General features: G+C 40.9%; 1 protein-coding gene across 2 annotated transcripts in view; it reads left to right on the forward strand.

The window, feature by feature from the left end:
• The window catches only part of LIG1 (DNA ligase 1), a 217,596-nt gene that overhangs the window by 124,284 nt on the left and 72,921 nt on the right, over nucleotides 1–20,391 (forward strand). For both annotated transcript variants that reach the window (XM_088444581.1, XM_088444580.1), the window contains exons 13-15: nucleotides 804–970; nucleotides 3,130–3,206; nucleotides 3,281–3,372. In XM_088444581.1, coding sequence (XP_088300707.1) covers nucleotides 804–970; nucleotides 3,130–3,206; nucleotides 3,281–3,372 — 336 coding nt within the window. The remainder of the gene's footprint in view (nucleotides 1–803; nucleotides 971–3,129; nucleotides 3,207–3,280; nucleotides 3,373–20,391) is intronic.

Below are 20,391 nucleotides of genomic sequence, written 5' to 3' on the forward strand. Positions count from 1 at the left end.
TTTTAGGTTTGATATGAAGAGGACTTTCTAAATTCATTGGATGTGGTGTGGGCTTATGTTTGAAGGACGAGTGATGTTCCAACAACAAAGAATCTCTGTCTTCTATGATGACCATTGCTAGGTGTATTACTACTTTTATTTGTCAGGCTTATAGTGGGTCTGGGCAGCTTGCATGAAAATCACAAGGCAAATTCCTCCATATTGGTGCGCTCCGCACTAGAATATTGAAGTTTGGAACCACTAATTGAGAGGAAGGTCTCATCCGCGCATGTCAAGTGATTTTAACCACCACATTTGGTACACCTTTATGAAAAGATATTGTACTCGGAGGTGCTATTTCTCACCAGTTATACACACACACTACCAGTTTGTTTAAGATTAAGAAATGTGATTAATTCAGCGCAGAATAAATGTAACTGATTCAGATTTAGACCGTGTGATGCATGTTCCATTGTGCTATAGCTGCTGGAAATTTGTCAATGGGCAATACTCATGGTCACTTCATGTCAATGAGCAGTTGGCTCCTTTCAGTCGCTCTCATGTCTCACATGGAGCATATTCATTTTGCACAATTTGCCAGCTATTTTTTAAAAACCTTCTTAAAAGGACATGCACATCAATTACATTGAATTGGTTTATTGTATGCACATCAATTACATTAAATTGGTTTATTGTATGCATGATTTTGGCTGCACAGCAAAACAAAAGAAAATGCACCTAGTTTGTCACCTTTTAATGCCAAATTTCAAGCAGTTTCTTTTTTTTTAGCATTAACTAAATGCTAAAATATCTTTTTTTTTCAGGCCGTCAGTTAGACAAAATTAAGGCTGAGGCACAAGAAAAGGGGGATCTTGGGCTAGTTGCAGAGAGCAGTCGCAGTAACCAGCGCACCATGTTTACACCACCTAAACTTACTGCTTCAGGTGTCTTCAACAAGCTGAAAGAGATCGCTAAAATGACTGGCAATGCTGTAAGTAGTAATGTGATGTGTATGAAGTAACATTACAACTTTGTACACTTTTTGTCCACAAAAGGTTTTGGCAGCTTGAATGTGTATAAGAAATGTAGAATGCCCCAGAGTAGGAAGAAAACACTGGTCATTTGACATCATAGGTATGTAGCATACTATGCTAAGTAAGTGGCAGCACAGATGGTGTAATGGTTAGCATTACTACATCACAGCACTGGGGTTGTGGGTTCGATTCCCACTACGGCCCTAACTGTGTGGAGTTTGTATTTTCTCCCTGTGCTTGCGTGGGTTTCCTCTGGGTTCTCCTGTTTCCTCCAACAATCTAAAAATTATACTGGTAGGTTAATGTGCTTGGGAACAGATATTGTAAGCTTCACTGGGGCAGGGACTGATGTGAATGGCCAAATATACTAAGCTGTGGAATATGTGTGCACTATATAAATAACTGGTAATAAAATAATAAGGGACATGCTGATATTTCAACATTTTGAACGTCATGATTTGAGAGAGAACCAATGCCATGGCTTATTCCAGGATTTCATCTCGCTCGATCGCTCATTCCATTTTTTTTCTTAATTATAATTAAATCTGAAGTTTGGAACTTATTATGGAAGGGCCTTATGTTGGAATTAAAAACTTAAACCAGAGATAAAGTGGAGAAGTTGCCCATAGCAACACATTATCTTCTAGCTATCTTTATTTAGCACAGTCTATGAAATGAAAGTTAGGAGAAGCTGCACATAGCGACCACTTTCTATTTATCTCTCTTAAAGGTTTGATACATCTCCCCCTTAGCCACAGACTGCTCAGTTATCTTGGCCATCAGCTCAATAGGAACATACAAGAAAATAAACTCCTGCACACAGTATAAATAACTAAATGCCAGAAACTAGAATTGTGTATATATAATTTATTACAACCAGGATACGCTATGAGGTTTAACCAGTGTGGGCTTATAAATGGGGCTGGTGGTGCACCCTAGAGTAGAAATTGCATATGAGAACTGGATAGAGGACATAAATCGTACTCTGAGGTATGGTGTACTCTATTGACAAATGTTTGTTATTATAAAACTTTTAATAATCTACAAAAAGTAGAGCCTCAATACAAACATACAGAAAACATATGCACATAAAAATAAGGTGAGGTGATTTGTACCATGGACAGGATAGGATGCGGTTAAGATGCCAGCGGACTGGATGCCGGACGTCTGTATTCCAACGCCGAAATCCCGACGCCCGCCAGGAAGTTGTCACCACGATCCCGAAGGGATCAAGATATCGACATCGGCATACCGAATGCCGGCATCTGGGAGGAAAGTATACTAGCCTTAGCCTGGGGATTGGGGGGTTAGGAATAGAGACCTCCCAAGGTGGGTTAGGGTTATGCTGCAGAAAGGGGGTTAGGGTTAGGCACCACTGGGGGGGAAGTTACTGTTGGGCACCACCCCGGGAGGGTTAGGTTTAGGGTGCAGGAAGGGGAGGTAAAGGTTAGGCACCACCAGGGGAGAGTTGGGATACTTACTGGCACATGTCGGATATTGAAGATCGGGGTGCCGCTGTCTGTCTTCCGACCGACGGCATCTCGTCCAGCAGTATATCATACCGATTACGGACAGGACATATTGTCCACACAATGATACTGGTGACGGCAAAATACATACAAGGTGCAAAGAATTAAGGTATAAACAACACACAATTAAAATAAATCTGCACACCAAGTTTAATACTTGGTAAGTCATCAAATGGTTAATAACCGTACTGTTGGTGCAGTGAGAGTCCCACAAATAGCTTTTTCTGCTAACAATGGTGGAAAGATGACTTGGTGGGTAACTACTGATCTGGATTGATCCCTTAAGTATGTCATTCATACTCCTAAGGAAGACACTTTTCCTAAGGGGAATGCTTCCTCGCTATAGTGTTGTACTCATTGTGCAGGGGAGGACAGGAACACACAAGTGTTTGTTCTACAAAAACTATTATACTGTGAATATACAAAATAAATAGCTTCAATTTAGTGTATGAGTAGGTCCTTATATGTGTGTGTGTGTGTGTGTGTGTGTGTGTGTGTGTATTACAGAATTTATGCAGTATAGAGTTGTGATTCTAGGAAACATTCTCTTTTATGGTTATAATAATAATATACCTACTTTATTTCAGTCTATGAATAAGAAGATTGATATAATTAAAGGATTGTTTGTGGCATGCAGATTTTCTGAAGCACGCTATATTGCTAGGTATGTATTGTGTATGGTTAGATTTTATGTGTGTATATTTTATTATTATTAATAATGTCCTCTACATTCATTAGATCTTTGGGAGGAAAACTTCGAATAGGATTGGCAGAGCTATCTGTTCTTTCAGCTGTTGCACAGGCAGTGTGCCTTACCCCACCTGGCCAAGGTAAGGAGCGATTTACAAATACAGTGACTCTTTTAGTCATGGGGATGCTGGAGAAACTATGGGGGTATAGCTGGTGCTGGGGGATTCTAGCCACTAAGAAATAACTTTTAAGACAGCTCAGGTTACTCATCCCCTTCTACCCTGCCCACAGCAAGCAGTTTTTTTTTTAGTGCCTTAAGGTGCTGGGCTCGTTTTTTCAGCTGCTCTTGTAGATGCAGTTTTTTCTTTATTTTAGTTTATTATTTTATTTTTTACTGATTACTGCAGAGATGCTTATTAGTAGCGCTCACACCCACCACCCCATTTTAACACCCCGACTCTGGGAGGCAGAATTCTGTCGCCGCAGACAATAGTTGTGACCACACAATCTTCCAGAGCAAGCAGAGCACATGGGGCTGCGACCGAAGCATCGGTGACTTTGGTAAGAGGATTCCCTGGTGAGCCGATAATACTAGCGGTATGTTACTTCATTGGTATGGTGGTCACTGAGGGGATGGGGAGGGCCAGTGAGGGCCCGGTGGTCTGCTCCCTCACTAGACCACTAGGGACATTACATTTAATAATGGGACGCGGTTTAGGCAACCTGCAGGTAGTTCTTTTGGGTTTACCCTTGGAGAGGGGACTTATTCCCGTTTTCCCCTCCCCAACTTCTTGGCACGCTTCCTCCCTGGAGTTCTTCTAGGGCTGGTGTAGCATAATTTCTGTTCAGCTCCATTTCATTTTTTTTTCCTCTCTGTGTGTTTGAGCTTCCTGTTGTGACTGTGATGTACAGCTATGGGCAAAAGTTATGAGAATGAGACAAGTATTGGTTTTCACAAAGTTTGCTGCTTGTGTATTTAGACCTTTTTGTCAGATGTTACTATGGTATACTGAAGTAAAATTACAAGCATTTCACAAGTGTCAAAGGCTTTGCATAAATGTCATGTAATTGTCAATAAAAGAGTCGATATTTGCAGTGTTGACCCTTTTTTTTCAAGACCTCTGCAATTCACCCTGGCATGCTGTCATTCAACTTCTGGGCCACATACTGACTGATGGCCGCCCATTCTTGCCTAATCAATGCTTGGAGTTTGTCAGAATTTGTGGGGTTTTTTTTAGTCCACCCACCTCTTGAGGATTGACCACAAGTTCTCAATGGGATTAAGGTCTGGGAAGTTTCCTGGCCATGGACCCAAAATTTTGATGTTTTGTTTCCCAAGCCACTAAGTTATCACTTTTACCTTATGGCAAGGTGCTCCATCATGCTGGAAAAGGCATTGTTCGTCACCAAACTGTTCTTGAATGGTTGGGAGAAGTTGCTCTTGGAGGATGTTTTGGTACCATTTTTTATTCGTGGCTGTGTTCGTAGCCAAAATTGTGAGTGATCCTCTCATATCATTATTAGACACCAGTCTTTATTCTTATATTCTGCAAGGTTGTTGTGCTTTTCTAATTGATACTCTCCCAAATAAGTGGTTCCTGGTCTCTAAGCATAGTCTATCATTTACCCTCTTCTCTTTCTGACAGGAATAAATGGGAGAACCCATCCCCGGTGACATTCCAAAATACTATGAAAATAGTGGTCTAACCACTTAACTAGCTAATGTTTTTTCCCCCCAAAAAACACTCAAAATTTGTCAGGTCTTTTCATTGAATTAGGTCAAGAACATATATTTATAACTTATCCAACACTATTTCTTAAACAGATCATATCGCTCCCAAAACTATCGATCATTGATATAATGGTCAAACAATGATCGGGACATATTTCAGCATTGTTTCACTAGACATTCAGGAGGCTTACCTACATGTACCTATAGCTGCTTCTCATCAACAATATCTCCGGTTTACTACACTGCACCAACATTACTAATATCAGGCTCTGCCGTTTGGCCTCTCAAATGGCCCCTTGGGTCTTTACCAAGATCATGGCAGTTATGGGGGCCTCTCTTTGTCGTCAAGGGATCAGACTGCTCCCATACTTGGGCGATCTCTTGCATGGTGGGTTGATCAATTGGAAAAAGTCTTCCCTGACAGCCTCTCAAAGGATGGTACATTTGGGAGCCCTCCTGGACTCTTGAGAATCTCTCAGAGAATCTTCCTAACAGGGGACTAGATTTCAACAATAGCAGCACAGACTGACTACGCAGACTGCTTCACAATCGCAGAGTGTCAATTCACTTTGCAATGCAGGCATGGGATCAATGGTGTCTACCTTCGATATGGTGGAGTTCGCCCAGTTTCACTGCAACACCTGATCCTCTCCAGGTGGAACTGGCTACCCCATCTGCTCAAATCCCAGATGATGAGCCTCCCCCCCCAGAGGTTCGCCTGTTCCTAGCCTGGTGGCTACAGATTTCCCATTTGAACCAGGGTCGTTCCTTTTGGAACCCTGACTGGGCTCTCCTCACCACAGATGCAAGCCTCCGAGGGTGGGGAGCAGTAACCGGCCAGCACTCCTTCCAAGGCCGATGGTCCCCAGTCGAGGCAGTGTTGCCAATCAACATCCTGGAGCTTCTAGCCATCTACAGAGCTATCACTCTGTCTCAGAATACTCTGAAAAACAGGCCAGTACAAGTACAGTCCGACAACGCCATGACTGTGGCCTACCTCAATCACCTAGGGGGCACGTTCTCACATGGGCCGAACACAATCTCCCAGCCATCTCCGCAGTGTTCATCCCGGGGATTCTCAATTGGGAAGCAAATCTCCTCAGCCGTCACGACGTGCATGCAGGAGAATGGTCTCTACATTCAGGAGTCTTTCAGCTTCTGGTAGACAAATGGGGTCTTCCAGAAGTGGATCTTGTGGCCTCAAGATTCAACAACAAACTTCCAATTTATGGAACCAGAACAAAACGCCTTCATAAACGCCTTGTCGGTGAAATGGAACTACCATTTGGCATATATCTTCCCTCCAATATCCCTCGAGGGCTTTCAAATTCAGACAGGAGGGGGGCACAGTGCTGTTAGCAATAACAATAACTCCGGCTTAGCCCAGACGAGATTGGTACTCTGATCTCTGCTTAGCATCTCTCAAAGTGCAGGATTCTCCTTTGTCTATCTGTTTTCAGCGCAGAATTGCTCCTATACCGTATGTTCAAACCTTCATGTAAAGTGTTCTACGGATACAACCTCCCTTTGTCCCTCCTGTGGCTCCATGGGATTTCGACAAACTGGAGGTATCTGTTCAAAAAGAACTGCAACCTAAAGAACTCTATTTGGGTGCATTCTAAAAGCTCAATTGGTATCAGTTAAAACATAACTTTTATTATTATCTATGATTATTCAATAAAAGGACTTACACAGATATCAGAGAAATCTGACAAAAGATGTGAAAAGAGTGAGTAGATAAATCTTGGTTAACAATAACCCAGATAAGGTAGGCGAAATATGGAAAAAAACATTTATTGGACAATACAACATGAAACATGTATTAATAAAATTATAAAAAAACACCAGGTCAATAGGTGTTGAGCTTGTATGCAATGAAACAGTAAGGTAACAGTGTACTCTAGTGATTCCCAATGAGGGTTGTGACAGCAAAAATGGAAAAATAGAAAGTTAGGGGTGTCAGATTCAATACTAGGCTCTGCTGCTCCTTTCACACTTAAAAAAAGTGGAGGTAAAGGAGTGAGAGATCTGCTATTATTGTTGCCCCTAAGATCAATAGTCAACAGTGGTCCTAGTATTCACACCAAATTACTGCTAATTGCTGTCATGCCCATGAAATTGGACCACAAATAAGTGAATTTATAGGTTGAAATGAGGACCACTGGGAAGGTACAGGATACTGTAGAGATGCAATTTTGGATTAAATAGAAATTGATGGGTCTCAAATATGAGTGATCATATGTTTGAATATCACAGTCGGTGACGCAGTATCATATCATGTTAGAACAATATTATATAGGGAAATTTTGGTTAACAAAGATATAGAAAAGTAGGGGCTAAAGATTCTACAACCAGGCTCTGCTGCTCAGTCTCATACACAATTGCAGAGGAGGAGGAGTGAGAGATCTGCTGGTGTAGTAGTCTCGAGAATAGGTAGTTAAGAAGAGGTTCCCGTCATCAACCCCAATTTCTGCTGTTGTCATACCCATAAGCATAGGACAACAAATGAGAGAATTATCAGGTTGGTATGAGAACCTCTTGGAAAAAAATGGAAAGAAATAACACAGTTACCAAAGTCGTATATGAACGTCACTAGTGCACATAAAAAATTATTGCAATCATAATAGGCAATGTAGATCAAGGAGACACATCTGGAGGGTATATCTCAAAATTATGTATGGTGTTCACATCCACTGAAGTCACATCCACAAATGAAAATATCCGAAAGTGAGTCAAACTACCGCTGGGTTGTAATAACTAGAACAAGAGTTTCAGCGCCAGTCCATAAGGTGATCCTTTGGCATAAGAAACTCAAAAGTACATACTATAATTCCAGATAATATTAATATCAGCGGAAATTCATACACCATCCGGTGTCAACCAATACAGACCCAAATTGGGAAAAGTATGATAATCCAATGGTTAAATGATTGATTCATTTTATATTGTATATAGATTGTTCACTGTTATCAATAATCATAAGATAGCAATCTCTATTCACATAGTATAAAACTATCTCAAGAAGAGAAAAGTTAATATGTTTAACAGTGAAAGGAGAAATAAATTCTGATTGCTCAAAGGCTGTATTGGTCAGCTGGCGATTAGATATGCACAGTTAATTATATAGCACTGTTCGCTGAAAGTAAATGGCAATCGCATAGTATCAACTATCTTATACTTCGGAGAGTATATGTTACACACTGGCAGTGAAGGAGTAAATCCTGCAGTCTGTGACAGTGAGTAAATACATCCTGATTAATAGAAAGGCTTTTTGAATCAATTAGTAATATAGTCAAGTTAAACAGTAGATGGCAATCTCTATTTAATTAATGCAAAACCCTGTTGTACCTGAAAGAGGAATTTACCATGTAAGCAGAGAAAGGGTAAATCCTAATCATCATAGTATGCTCTGTCCTGTAGTACATATCAGGCAAAGTGATATGCTGTATTTGAATACATAACCTGGTGCTGGGGTGTCCCGCACTGCGCAGTCACGGGAACACCCTAGATCCGTGCCGACGCGTGTTTCGCCTTGTGGGCTTGATCACGGGGGACCCAGTTCAGTGTGTCTCCCAGTATACCTGGTCTAAGTATACTCGTTTGTCAATTGGGAGAGCCGTGCTGAGTAATAGGCATCTGTCTCAGCCTATTGTGTAAGGAGGAGGAGGAGGAGGAGGAGAAGTGGGAGGACCTAGGGAGAGGGAAATCCCTAGGTTCGTGATCATAAATTTTAGAAGGGGAAAAACACATTAACGGGGGCCTGTCAGCTAGTGCAAGCTGCGTCATCTCCAGCAGCTGCAGTTGCGGACTGATTATGGTCACACGGGCAAATACGTGATATTTATTAACAGATGAAAAAATATAATAGAAATATAATAAAACTGAAATAATATAGCGCTGCATCTCAAAATTAAATGGGAAAAGGAGATTGAAGAGATAAGAAGTCAGTAAAATAAAAAAATAACATTCATATGTACATCAAATGAATATAATAAATAATATTATTAATATAGTTGCCCTACAAATACTCTGCCCTGCAAACATTTAAAATATAATTTAATATGTACATTGTGACTCACTAAAGGTGAATACATATAGATTCTATATAAGTGAAACAGTGAAGAGGAAAAGATACAAGTGAGTACATATAAACTCTATATACATAATAATAAGTGTATTACCTATTAAAGAAAAGAAAATGTATGGTAGCTCTAGAGTGATAAGAATTAGTAGTGTTATTGAATGGACTAGCCATGAGTGAAAAAATCAAGGGTATAAGGGGGAAAGAAATATAATAATAATTCTATAAAGGAATAAAAGTGAACATCATATTGGTGAATCAGTGAGAAAGTGTCAGCTGTGAATAATTGGTATAATACACCCTAGTATGTGTGTGGTAATTCTGAAAACGAGAGTACATACAAACTCTACATACATGATATAGTAGAATTAAAATGATTTATATAACCTAATAAAAGGCATGATACAGTTAATGATATATTTAATCATATACTGCATATTATTTAACTTAAAAAATAATATAGTTATATCCCTTAATGGACATAGGCATGTGATAGAAAATTAATTTTAGAAGAAAAGGGTGTATAATGAAATTAAATATATTTTTAATATTTTTGTAATGGGGGAGAAGTGAGCATATCATCCGTGTTCATTATAGTATTAGATCAAGAAATGACTGTAGCTGTTGAATTCATTTAAGTCTGTTAGGAGTAAGTGTGTCTCTAGTCAGAAAATCCATTCTGTCTTTTCTGAGGAGACTATTTCCCACATCCCCACCTCTTATTCCCATACTGATCCTCTCAAGGCCAAAGGCTTTTAGGGTATGTGGGTTCCCATGGGATTTGTCAGTGGTACTCAAAGCACTTCAGGAACCTCCATTTGAACGTGGATGTCAAATGGCTCATTGCAAAAACAGTTTCTTCTGGCTATAGAGTGTGCTCATAGGGTATCTGATGTAGGTGCGCTTTCTTGTCGCTCCCCCTTTTTGATATTTCATGAGGATAGGGCTGTTCTTCGAACACGCCCAGGCTTCCTTCCCAAGGTGGTTTCTCACTTCCACCTGAATGAGGAAATTGTGGTTCCGGCCTTTAGTTCACCAAACCTCTCAGCAGGTGAGACCTCTTTGGATGTGGTCCATGCTCAAAAGATCTACGTGGACCGTACTACTTCCATCAGGAAATCGGACTCCCTCTTTTTCCTACAGTGCATCCGGAAAGTATTCACAGCGCTTCACTTTTTCCACATTTTGTTATGTTACAGCCTTATTCCAAAATGGAATAAATTCATTTTTGTCCTCAAAATTCTACACACAATACCCCTGAATGACCACGTGTAAAAAGCTTTTTTTGATATTTTTGCAAACTTAAATAAAATAAATAAATAAGAAATCACATGTACATAAGTATTCACAGCCTTTGCCATGAAGCTCAAAATTGAGCTCAGGTGCATCCTGTTTCCACTAATCATCCTTGAGATGTTCCTACAGCTTAATTGGAGTCTACCTGTGGTAAATTAAATTGCTTGGACATGATTTTGAAAGGCATACACTTGTCTATATAAGATCTCACACTTGACAGTGCATGTCAGAGCACAAACCAAGCATGAAGTCCAAGGAATTGTCTGTAGACCTCCGAGACAGGATTGTCTCGAGGCACAAATCTGGGGAAGGGTACAGAAAAATATCTGCTGCTTTGAAGGTCCCAATTAGCACAGTGGCCTCCATCAGCCGTAAATGGAAGAAGTTCGGAACCAACAGGACTCTTCCTAGAGTTGGCCTGCCGTCTAAACTGAGCGATTGTGGGAGAGGGGCCCTAGTCAGGGAGGTGACCAAGAACCCGATGGTCACTCTGTCAGAGCCACAGCATTCCTTTGTGGAGAGAGGAGAACCTTCCAGAAGGACAACCATCTCTGCAGCAATCTACCAATCAGGCTGTATGGTAGAGTGGCCAGACAGAAGCCAGTTCTTAGTGAAAAGCACATGGCAGCCCGCCTGGAGGTTGCCAAAATGCACCTGAAGGACTCTCTCTGACCATGAGAAACAAAATTCTCTGGTCTGATGAGACAAAGATTGAACTCTTTGGTGTCAATGCCAGGCATTATGTTTGGAGGAAACCAGGCACTTCTCATCACCAAGCCAAAACCATCCCTACAGTGAAGCATGGTGCTGGCAGCATGCTGTGGGGATGTTTTTCAGCAGCAGGAACTGGGAGAATAGTCAGGATAGAGGGAAAGATGAATGCAGCTATGTACAGAGACATCCTGGATGAAAACCTGCTCCAGAGTGCTCTTGACCTCAGACTGGGGCGACAGTTCATCTTTCAGCAGGACAACGACCCTAAGCACACAGCCAATATATCAAAGCAGTGGCTTCAGGACAACTCTGTGAATGTCCTTGAGTGGCCCAGCCAGAGCCCAGACTTGAATCCGATTGAACATGTCTGTAGAGATCAGAAAATGGCTGTGCACCGACGCTTCCCATCCAACCTGATGGAGCTTGAGAGGTGCTGCAAAGAGGAATGGGCAAAACGGCCCAAAGATAGGTGTGCCAAGCTTGTGACATCATATTCAAAAAGACTTGAGACTGTAATTGCTGCCAAAGGTGCATCAACAAAGTATTGAGCAAAGACTGTGAATATTTATGTACATGTGATTTCTTAGTTGTTGTTTTTTTTTTTATTAAATTTGCAAAAATCTCAAAAAAACTTTTTACATGTTGTCATTATGGGGTATTGTGTGTAGAATTTTGAGGCCAAAAATTAATTTATTCCATTTTGGAATAAGGCTGTAACATAACAAAATATGGAAAAAGTGAAGTGTTGTGACTACTTTCCGGATGCACTGTATATGGATTCCACAAGAAGGGATGGCCAGCTAACAAACACTCTGGCCAGATGGATTCACATGACTATCTCACAGGATTGCCCGCAGACTGGCCTTACTTTGCCGACTACAGTCTCTACTCATTCTACTCGCTCTGTGGGTACCTCCAGGGCAGCCTGGCGTGGCACCTCAGCTGAACAGCTATGCAAGACGGCCACCCGGTCTTCGGTCCACAACTTTCTTAGGATTTATGCCTTTGATATATTTGCCACTCAGAATGCTTCCTTCGGGCATAGGGTTCTCCTATCAGTGCAGGAGCGTTCCCGCCCTTGAACAACTGCTTTGGGACATCCCCAAGGGCTCCCTGTGGAGCCCTATCGACTCTGAAGAAGAAAAGGACAGTTATGGTAAAACTTACCCTTGTTAACTCTTTCTTCAAAGTCCATAGGATCCACTGGGGTCATTGCATAAGGGGCATTACTACTGGGGACATTGCATAAGGGGCATTACTGGGGCGGTGCCCAACGGCCATCGTGAAGAAAGGTAAGCACTGCACATTTGAGTGGGGCCTGTTCTATACTGGGAGGGGGAACAGCATAAGGGGCATTACTGGGGGCACAACATAAGGGACTCTGCATAAGGGCCATTACTGGGTACACTGCATAAGGGGCACCACTAGGGACATTACTGGGGGCTCTGCATAAGGAGCCCTACTAGGGATATTACTGGGGGCTCTGAATAAGGGGTACTACCGAGGGGCTCTGCATAAGGGGCACTACTGGGGGCTGCATAAAAGGCACTACTGGGGCTCTGCATAAGGGGCATTGCATAATGGGCACAAATTCAGGGGGCATTGCATAAGTGGCACTGCATTGGTTTTTTTATTAATAATAAACCTTCAAAATTGCATATGACTGTTTTGAAACAAGTGGCTAATGTTCATAGTAAATAATAATAAAGATACAACTCGAAACATTGTTGTTCCAGTATGAATACACTGGGTATTTATTAGATTAATGTGAGATTTGAGTTTAAAGAGAAGATCTTGGGAACCGATTGTTAATCGTCATGAGTAAGGTATTAAATCATAACTAATTGTACCTCTTGCGATCTATACCAACTCACACCTTTGTGAGATCTTATTTAATTGAAAAGAGAATTGTGTCAATAAATAACTAAGAACGTATATCTGATTTGAATCTGTGATACAATTTGTGATTCATACGACACTGAGAGATACACTCCCCAAATAAATGCACTATACATGAACCCCGGCTAATATTAATCTGCATACATTAGACCGACGACACGTGACATTTTAAATCACTTTTTCCTTCTAGATTTCACGTATATCTTATTCTATGCATTTTAATTATTTCGCCTTTCATTATCTTGGACCAATATTACCTTTTAAATAAAATAAATAAAAGTTATATCTTAATATATAATCAGAGACAAGAAACTTATTACTGTGATCCCCTCAGTGCACCAGACAAGATACCTTGCTTTTTCTTTGTGTATTGTCAATTTGATTTAGGTTGTCAGGTAGCACCTTCATATATGACTATATGACTTCTAGAAATATGTTTATGAAGTTACTTGGGGGCATTGGAGAACAATAATAAATATTTATCTCTGTAACATTCAATACAAGAGATATATTTTGGTGCGAGGTCATACCTTGTTTGTAATTATCACAATGTGTCCGGCAAGAATTTTAATATAATGACCCTTCCCAGGTGTAAGGTTTAGATCAATAGGATCACAGGGTCACTCCAATAAATGTGTTAATGCATTTACATTTGGTTTTGGTGAATGCCTATATCCGTATATATGCACACTGACTTTTGAAAATGCAGAGTCGCCTCATATATGATTCGCACGCATGAATTTGTGTACATATGATATAGAAAAAATTTCACTTTCGAATCATCCTTAAGTGTATATATCAGCTGTATAATGAGTTATACAAGGCTTCAGTGCCGAATGTAAAGTGGCCGGTCAATCAGGCATAAAACTTCAGCCATACTCAGTCCGCGTGTCTCCGGTATCAAGACCGCGTTCGTCAGGTGTTCTGGCATGTACTCGCGGAGAACTGGTAGAACGTAGTGCGGGGCCTTCTTGATTATAGTGTCCAGAGTCCCGTTTAGTCAGCCGGATTATTTGAAGGCTGGCCGGATACTAAAGATCCGTGTGTCGTTCAGCGGTAGCCGGAATCCGTGTAAATGAAGCATAGATCAGTGCAACAGTGTGTCAAAGAAGCGCCCTGCTAATGTGTTTCGTCACAGACCGTGTGACTTTTTCAAAGGTAATTGGAAGGTCTCAGGAATGTCCTTATATCCTCACTCCCACAGGTGATGCTTAGTTAATAAATACATGGACAGATAATTAAATTTGGTCATTTCAGAATATAATAAATTACATCTCATTGATCTCGCATTGTTACACAAACAAAGGTTTAATTGAATACTTAATAGCGGATTGATAATAAATATACATTCGCATACACAATCCTATCTTTTAAAATACTCAATTAAATTAATTCTATAAATAAGGCTCAAACACCGATCATATTTACAGAGGGGTAACTTAAGGTGCATACACACACACAACGATTTTTTTAACGATATTGTTTATTGTTCAATCGTTGAAAAAATCGTTCACTTTCTAAGTTAAAACTAACGATTATCGTTCATGCACGTTCACGTTTGTAGTTCAGTCAGACTGACCAACTCAATGATTTTCAGTAAGGGAATATGCAAAAATCTTTGTAGTTAAAAAAAAATAAAAATCGTTCATTACATTTAGTAAATGAACAATTTTAGTAAACTATTTTCGTTCATTTTTTTAAGGGTAAAATGAACGAAAATCGTTTACTAAAATCGTTCATTTGCTAAATCGTTGTGTGTATGCAGCTTTAATCATATCCTCAGATAAATGAGTGTTTAGTTAAGGACTTATCATAGTGAATACTCATGGAGACAAATTTATAGAAGTGTACTATTAACACTGCTCTCTCTGTTTCCAAAGGAGTAGAACAAGCAATCATTCTATAGATCAAAATAAACCCATAATAGGCTGCTTCAGGTAAAATTATGACAGAGATATAAGTTCTCTGTGATCTTCAAACCCTAAAGAACAATCATATATTTGTATCTAGTAATTTAATACTTCGTACAAAAGCCTTTTTTTGGTAATGACAGCTTTAAGACGCATCCTGTATGGAGAAACTAGTCGCATGCATTGCTCAGGTGTGATTTCGGCTCATTCTTCCACACAAACTGTCTTCAAATTTTGAAGGTTCTGTCGGCCTCTTCTATGAACTCTGATCTGTAGTTATTTCCATAGATTTGCAATTGGATTCAAGTCAGGTGATTGGCTGGGCCATTCTAGCAGCTTTATTTTCTTTCTCTGAGAGTGTCCTTGGCTGTGTGTTTGGGATCATTGTCTTGCTGAAATGTCCACCGTTGTTTCATGTTCAGCATCCTGGTAGATGATTTTTATCAGAATGTCTCAGTACATTTTTCCATTCATCCTTCCTTCAATTATATGAAGTGTGCCAGGACCATATGCTGAAAAACAGACCCGCAACATGATGTTCCCACCTCCAAACGTCACTGTTGGTATGGTGTTTTGGGGGTGATGTGCAGTGCCATTTCTTCTCTAAACATGGTGTGTATTATGGCATCAAAAGAGTTAAATTTTGGTCTCATCTGACCAGACTATATTCTCCCAGTATTTCACAGGCTTGTCCAAATGTTGTGCAGCAAACTTTAAATGAGCTTCGAAATGCTTTTTCTTCAGCAATAGAGTCTTGCATGGTGAACGTGCATACAGGCCATGGCAGTTGAGTGCATTACTTATTGTTTTCTTTGAAACAATTGTACCTGCTAATTCCAGGTCTTTCTGAAGCTCTCCACAAGTGGTCCTTGGCTCTTGGACAACTCTTCTGATTCTTTTCACTCTTCTGTCAGAAATCTTGCGAGGAGCACCTGGTCGTGGCCGGTTTATGGTGAAATTATGTTCTTTCCACTTTCGGATTATGGCCCCAACAGTGCTCACTGGATCATTCAGAAGTTTAGAAATCCTTCTGTAACCAATGCCATCAGTATGTTTTGCAACAATAGGGGTGCAAAGGTCTTTAGAGAGCTCTTTGCTTTTACCCATCATGAGATATTTCTTGTGTGACACCTTGGTAATGAGACACCTTTTTATAGGCCATCAGTTGGGACTGAACCAGCTTATATTAATTTGCACTGACAAGGGGCAGGATTGCTTTCTAATTACTGATTGATTTCAGCTGGTGTCTTGACTTTCCATGCCTTTTTGCACCTCCCTTTCTTCATGTGTTCAATACATTTTCCCTATGTCATTTCACATTATTACACATAACTTAATTTATGGACATCTATGGTTTTATTTCTTTGCATGTGCTTGGGTTGTTGCTGACATTTGGTGAAAATTGAATTACAATAGCCCCATTACAAATATATTAACCGAGATAAATGTTGATGTGCTAAATACTTATTGTGTATGTGTGTGTGTGTGTGTGTGTGTGTGTATATATATATATATATATATATATATATATATATATAAAATATGTATATATGCATATACAGTCAGGTGCATAAATATTGCGACATTGACAGAATTTTCATATTTTGGCCTCTATTCACCACCACAATGGCTTTGAAATGAAACAAACAAGATGTGCTTTAACTGCAGACTTTCAGATTTAATTTGAGGATAATTACATGCAAATCAGGTGAACGGTGTAGGAATTACAACGGTTTCTATATGTGCCTGCCACTTTTTAAGGGGCCAATTAAGCAGGTAAAAGGTCTGGAGTTGATTCTCGGTGTGACATTTGCATTTGGAATCAGTTGCTGTCGACTCTCTATGAGATCCAAAGAGCTGTCACTATCAGTGAAGCAAGCCATCATTAGGCTGAAAAATCAAAACAAACCCATCAGAGAGATAGCAAAAACATTAGGTGTGGCCAAATCAACTGTTTGGAACATTCTTAAAAAGAAAGAATGCACCGGAGAGCTCAGCAACACCAAAAGACCCGGAAGACCACGGAAAACAACTGTGGTGCATGACAGAAGAATTATTTCTCTGGTGAAGAAAAATCCCTTCACAACAGTTGGCCAAATCAAGAACACTTTCCATGAGGTGGGTGTATATGTGTCAAAGTCAACAATCAAGAGAAGACTTCACAAGAGTGAATATAGAGGGTTTACCACAAGATGTAAACCATTGGTGAGCCACAAAAACAGGTAGACCAGATTAGAGTTTGCCAAACAACATCTAAAAAAGCCATTACAGTTCTGGAACAACACCCTATGGACAGATGAGACAAAGATCAACTTGTACCAGAGTGATGGGAAGAGAAGAGTATGGAGAAGGAAAGGAACTGCTCATGATCCAAAACATACCACCTCATCAGTGAAGCATGGTGGTGGTAGTGTCATGGCGTGGGCATGTATGGCTGCCAATGGAACTGGTTCCCTTGTATTTATTGATGATGTGACTGCTGACAAAAGCAGCAGAATGAATTCTGAAGTGTTTCAGGCAATATTATATGCTCATATTCAGTCAAATGCTTCAGAACTCATTGGACGGCGCTTCACAGTGCAGATGGACAATGACCCGAAGCATACTGCAAAAGCAACCAAAGAGTTTTTAAGGCTAAAAAGTGGAATGTTATGCAATGGCCAAGTCAATCCCCTGACCTGAATACGATTTGAGCATGCATTTCACTTGATGAAGACAAAACTGAAGCGAAAATGCCCCAAGAACAAGCAGGAACTGAAGACATTTGCAGTAGAGGCCTGGCAGAGCATCACCAGGGATGAAACCCAGCGTTTGGTGATGTCTATGCATTCCAGACTTCAGGCTGTAATTGCCTGCAAAGGATTTGCAGCAAAGTATTAAAAAGTGAAAGATAGATTTAGGATTGTTTAGTTTGTCCCATTACTTTTGGCCCCTTAAAAAGTGGAAGGCACATATAGAAACCGTTGTAATTCCTACACCGTTCACCTGATTTGGATGTAATTACCCTCAAATTAAATCTGAAAGTCTGCAGTTAAATCACATTTTGTTTGTTTCATTTCAAAGCCATTGTGGTGGTGAATAGAGGCCAAAATATGAAAATTCTGTCAATGTCCCAATATTTATGGACCTGACTGTACGCACACACACTCACACTTAGTTGCCACTTCAATGGGTACTTTGCTGTATTTGGTTGGACACCCCTAAAGTCCCAAGGAAACATACCTTACTGCAATCTGATGCAGTAAATGAGATTTGTTGGACCAAGCAACGTTTTTCCAAGTTTGAACAGTCTGTTTTGTTGAGATTTGGGGTCACACAGCTCCATATTCTGAGTTCACAAATATAGAACCCGATGTGGTCATCTGCTGCTAAACCCATTCACTTTGTTTCGATTTTCAGAGATGCTTTTCTGCATAGCACTGCTGTAACGATTAGTTATTGTTGCCTTTCTCCCTCGACCTCTCTCATTAACTAGGCTGTTTTGCCCACATAGCTGCTTCACACTGCATGTATCTGTTTCGCACACCATTCTCTGTTAACTCTGTAGACTGTTGTGCATGAAAATCCTCAGTTTTTGAGATTCTCAAACTATCCTGTCTGGTACCAGCAATTGTTTCACGGTCAAAGATGCTGCATAACATTTCCCCCATTCTGGTGTTTGAGCAGCAACTAAACCTCTTGACTATAAATATCTGTATGCTTTTATGCATAGAGTTGCTGTTACTTTTGGTAATTGGCATTAATGATAGGTAACTAGTAAAGCCATATATACACCCTACAACAGAGTAGAGCAGGGCACTCAGCAGTCTTTGTATTTAAATTAAACTGCATCTTTAAATTTCTATAAAGTGTCATAATGCAGTAATATTCAGCCGACTTTTCAATCCTTCCATGGACCTTAATCATGGCACAATCTTATACGCACAGACGCGCATACATACAACTATTAAACAACTTTTCTATTTATTAATATATTGTGTCTTTATGACTATTAAGCAACTGTAACTTAATTATATTAAGTCTGTTATATTAAGCAATTTTCTTCTTCAGGTTTCACAGGGATACCATAGGGTGTGTGTGGTTGGAGTGATCCGGGCACCAAACAGTCAAAGCTTTAGCTCCCAGGATGCACTGGTACTCCTCCACATATACCCAGCCACAGGCAGACAGTTTTTGTGTTTGGTGCCGGCAGGACCAGTCGCACCTTTAGACAGGGAGACTGCTTGGGCAGCCCCAAGCTTTTTTTTTTTTTTTGTTTATCTGAGCAATGTGCACCTGTACTGCTGCCCTAACTGCTGGCGCCGCAACACCGGTGAGTGTCTGATGATTACGGCGGACGCTAGTGGCGCTCTGCTAACCGCTCCACTGCGGACCCAGGGCTGCAACCGGATAAACTGAGAAGAACAGGTAAGGTGATTCCCTGCTTGTGCAGTCCTTAACTCCGGCGGTGGAGACCTGCTGGCGGGCCTTGCAGTGGGGCGACTGGTTCGTCTTCTCCCCACTAGACCACTGGGGCAGTAAAAAGCTGAAGTCGGGGACCATGTAGAGGCCAGCAGTACCCGGCGGTTGATGCAGTAGGAAGGTAGGCTCTCCTGCGGCAGCCCCTCCCCCAGCCCAGGGCGCGATCCCTCACAAGAGGTTTCCCGCCTCTGAGCTGCTCCACCTCCTCACCCTCCTCCCTATTTGAGACGCTCAGAGCCATTAATCAGGGCTTTTCTTAAGCTACAGGTCTCAGGAGATTCGGGTCCAAGTCTTCCTGTATAACTTTCCCTGGAGCCAGGTTATACAGCACACAAATCCTAACAGCCCTATAAGACTTGAGTAGTTGATTCAGCCGATTATAAGTATAATTTATATGCATTGTATGTGACATGTGCTAGCTCTGCTTTTGTGATATATGGTCTTAAAACTTTCTGACTGTCAGTTATATCTATCCCTGCTGATCTTGTTTAACCCTCAACTACCAGGTGTGGTAGGGGTTCATTATTACTTCACATTTACTTGTATTTGTGAAGGGTGTCACACTGCATTACTAGCCATACAATGATTGTGTGCTGCTGGTTATTACTATGTCTTTTATGGGTAAACAGGAGCCTGAGGCCCTTGTGCTGGTTACTTGCAGATCCTGTTCAGCTGGCTTGTCCCCTCAGGATTTTGTGCAAGGTGGTCTGTGTGCTATTTATGTACCACCTCCACAGTCCACCGTACCAGCCCCTGTCTAGGAGCCACCTTGGGTGTCCTCCTTAACCCAGGTTATGACGCAGCTAGTGGACTGCTCATCAGCCCCCAAGCTACCACCCACCATGGGGTACCCACAGCTATTACAGCCTACTATGTCGGTACCCCCTATTCATTTTTCTTGGATGGATGTTTATGCCCACTCAGTTCAGAATAGGGCTCATAGCGTCTGCGCCAATCAGCAAAGGCGGACAGAATGTTAGCCACCAAAGACATAGGCTCAGGCAACCTAGCTTTCGGATTCTGACGCATCAACAATGGCCTACATCTCCCATATTCAGGAAGTGGC

This window comes from Taudactylus pleione, unplaced genomic scaffold (assembly GCF_031769625.1).
Source record: "Taudactylus pleione unplaced genomic scaffold, aTauple2 ptg000366l, whole genome shotgun sequence".
NCBI lineage: Eukaryota > Metazoa > Chordata > Amphibia > Anura > Myobatrachidae > Taudactylus > Taudactylus pleione.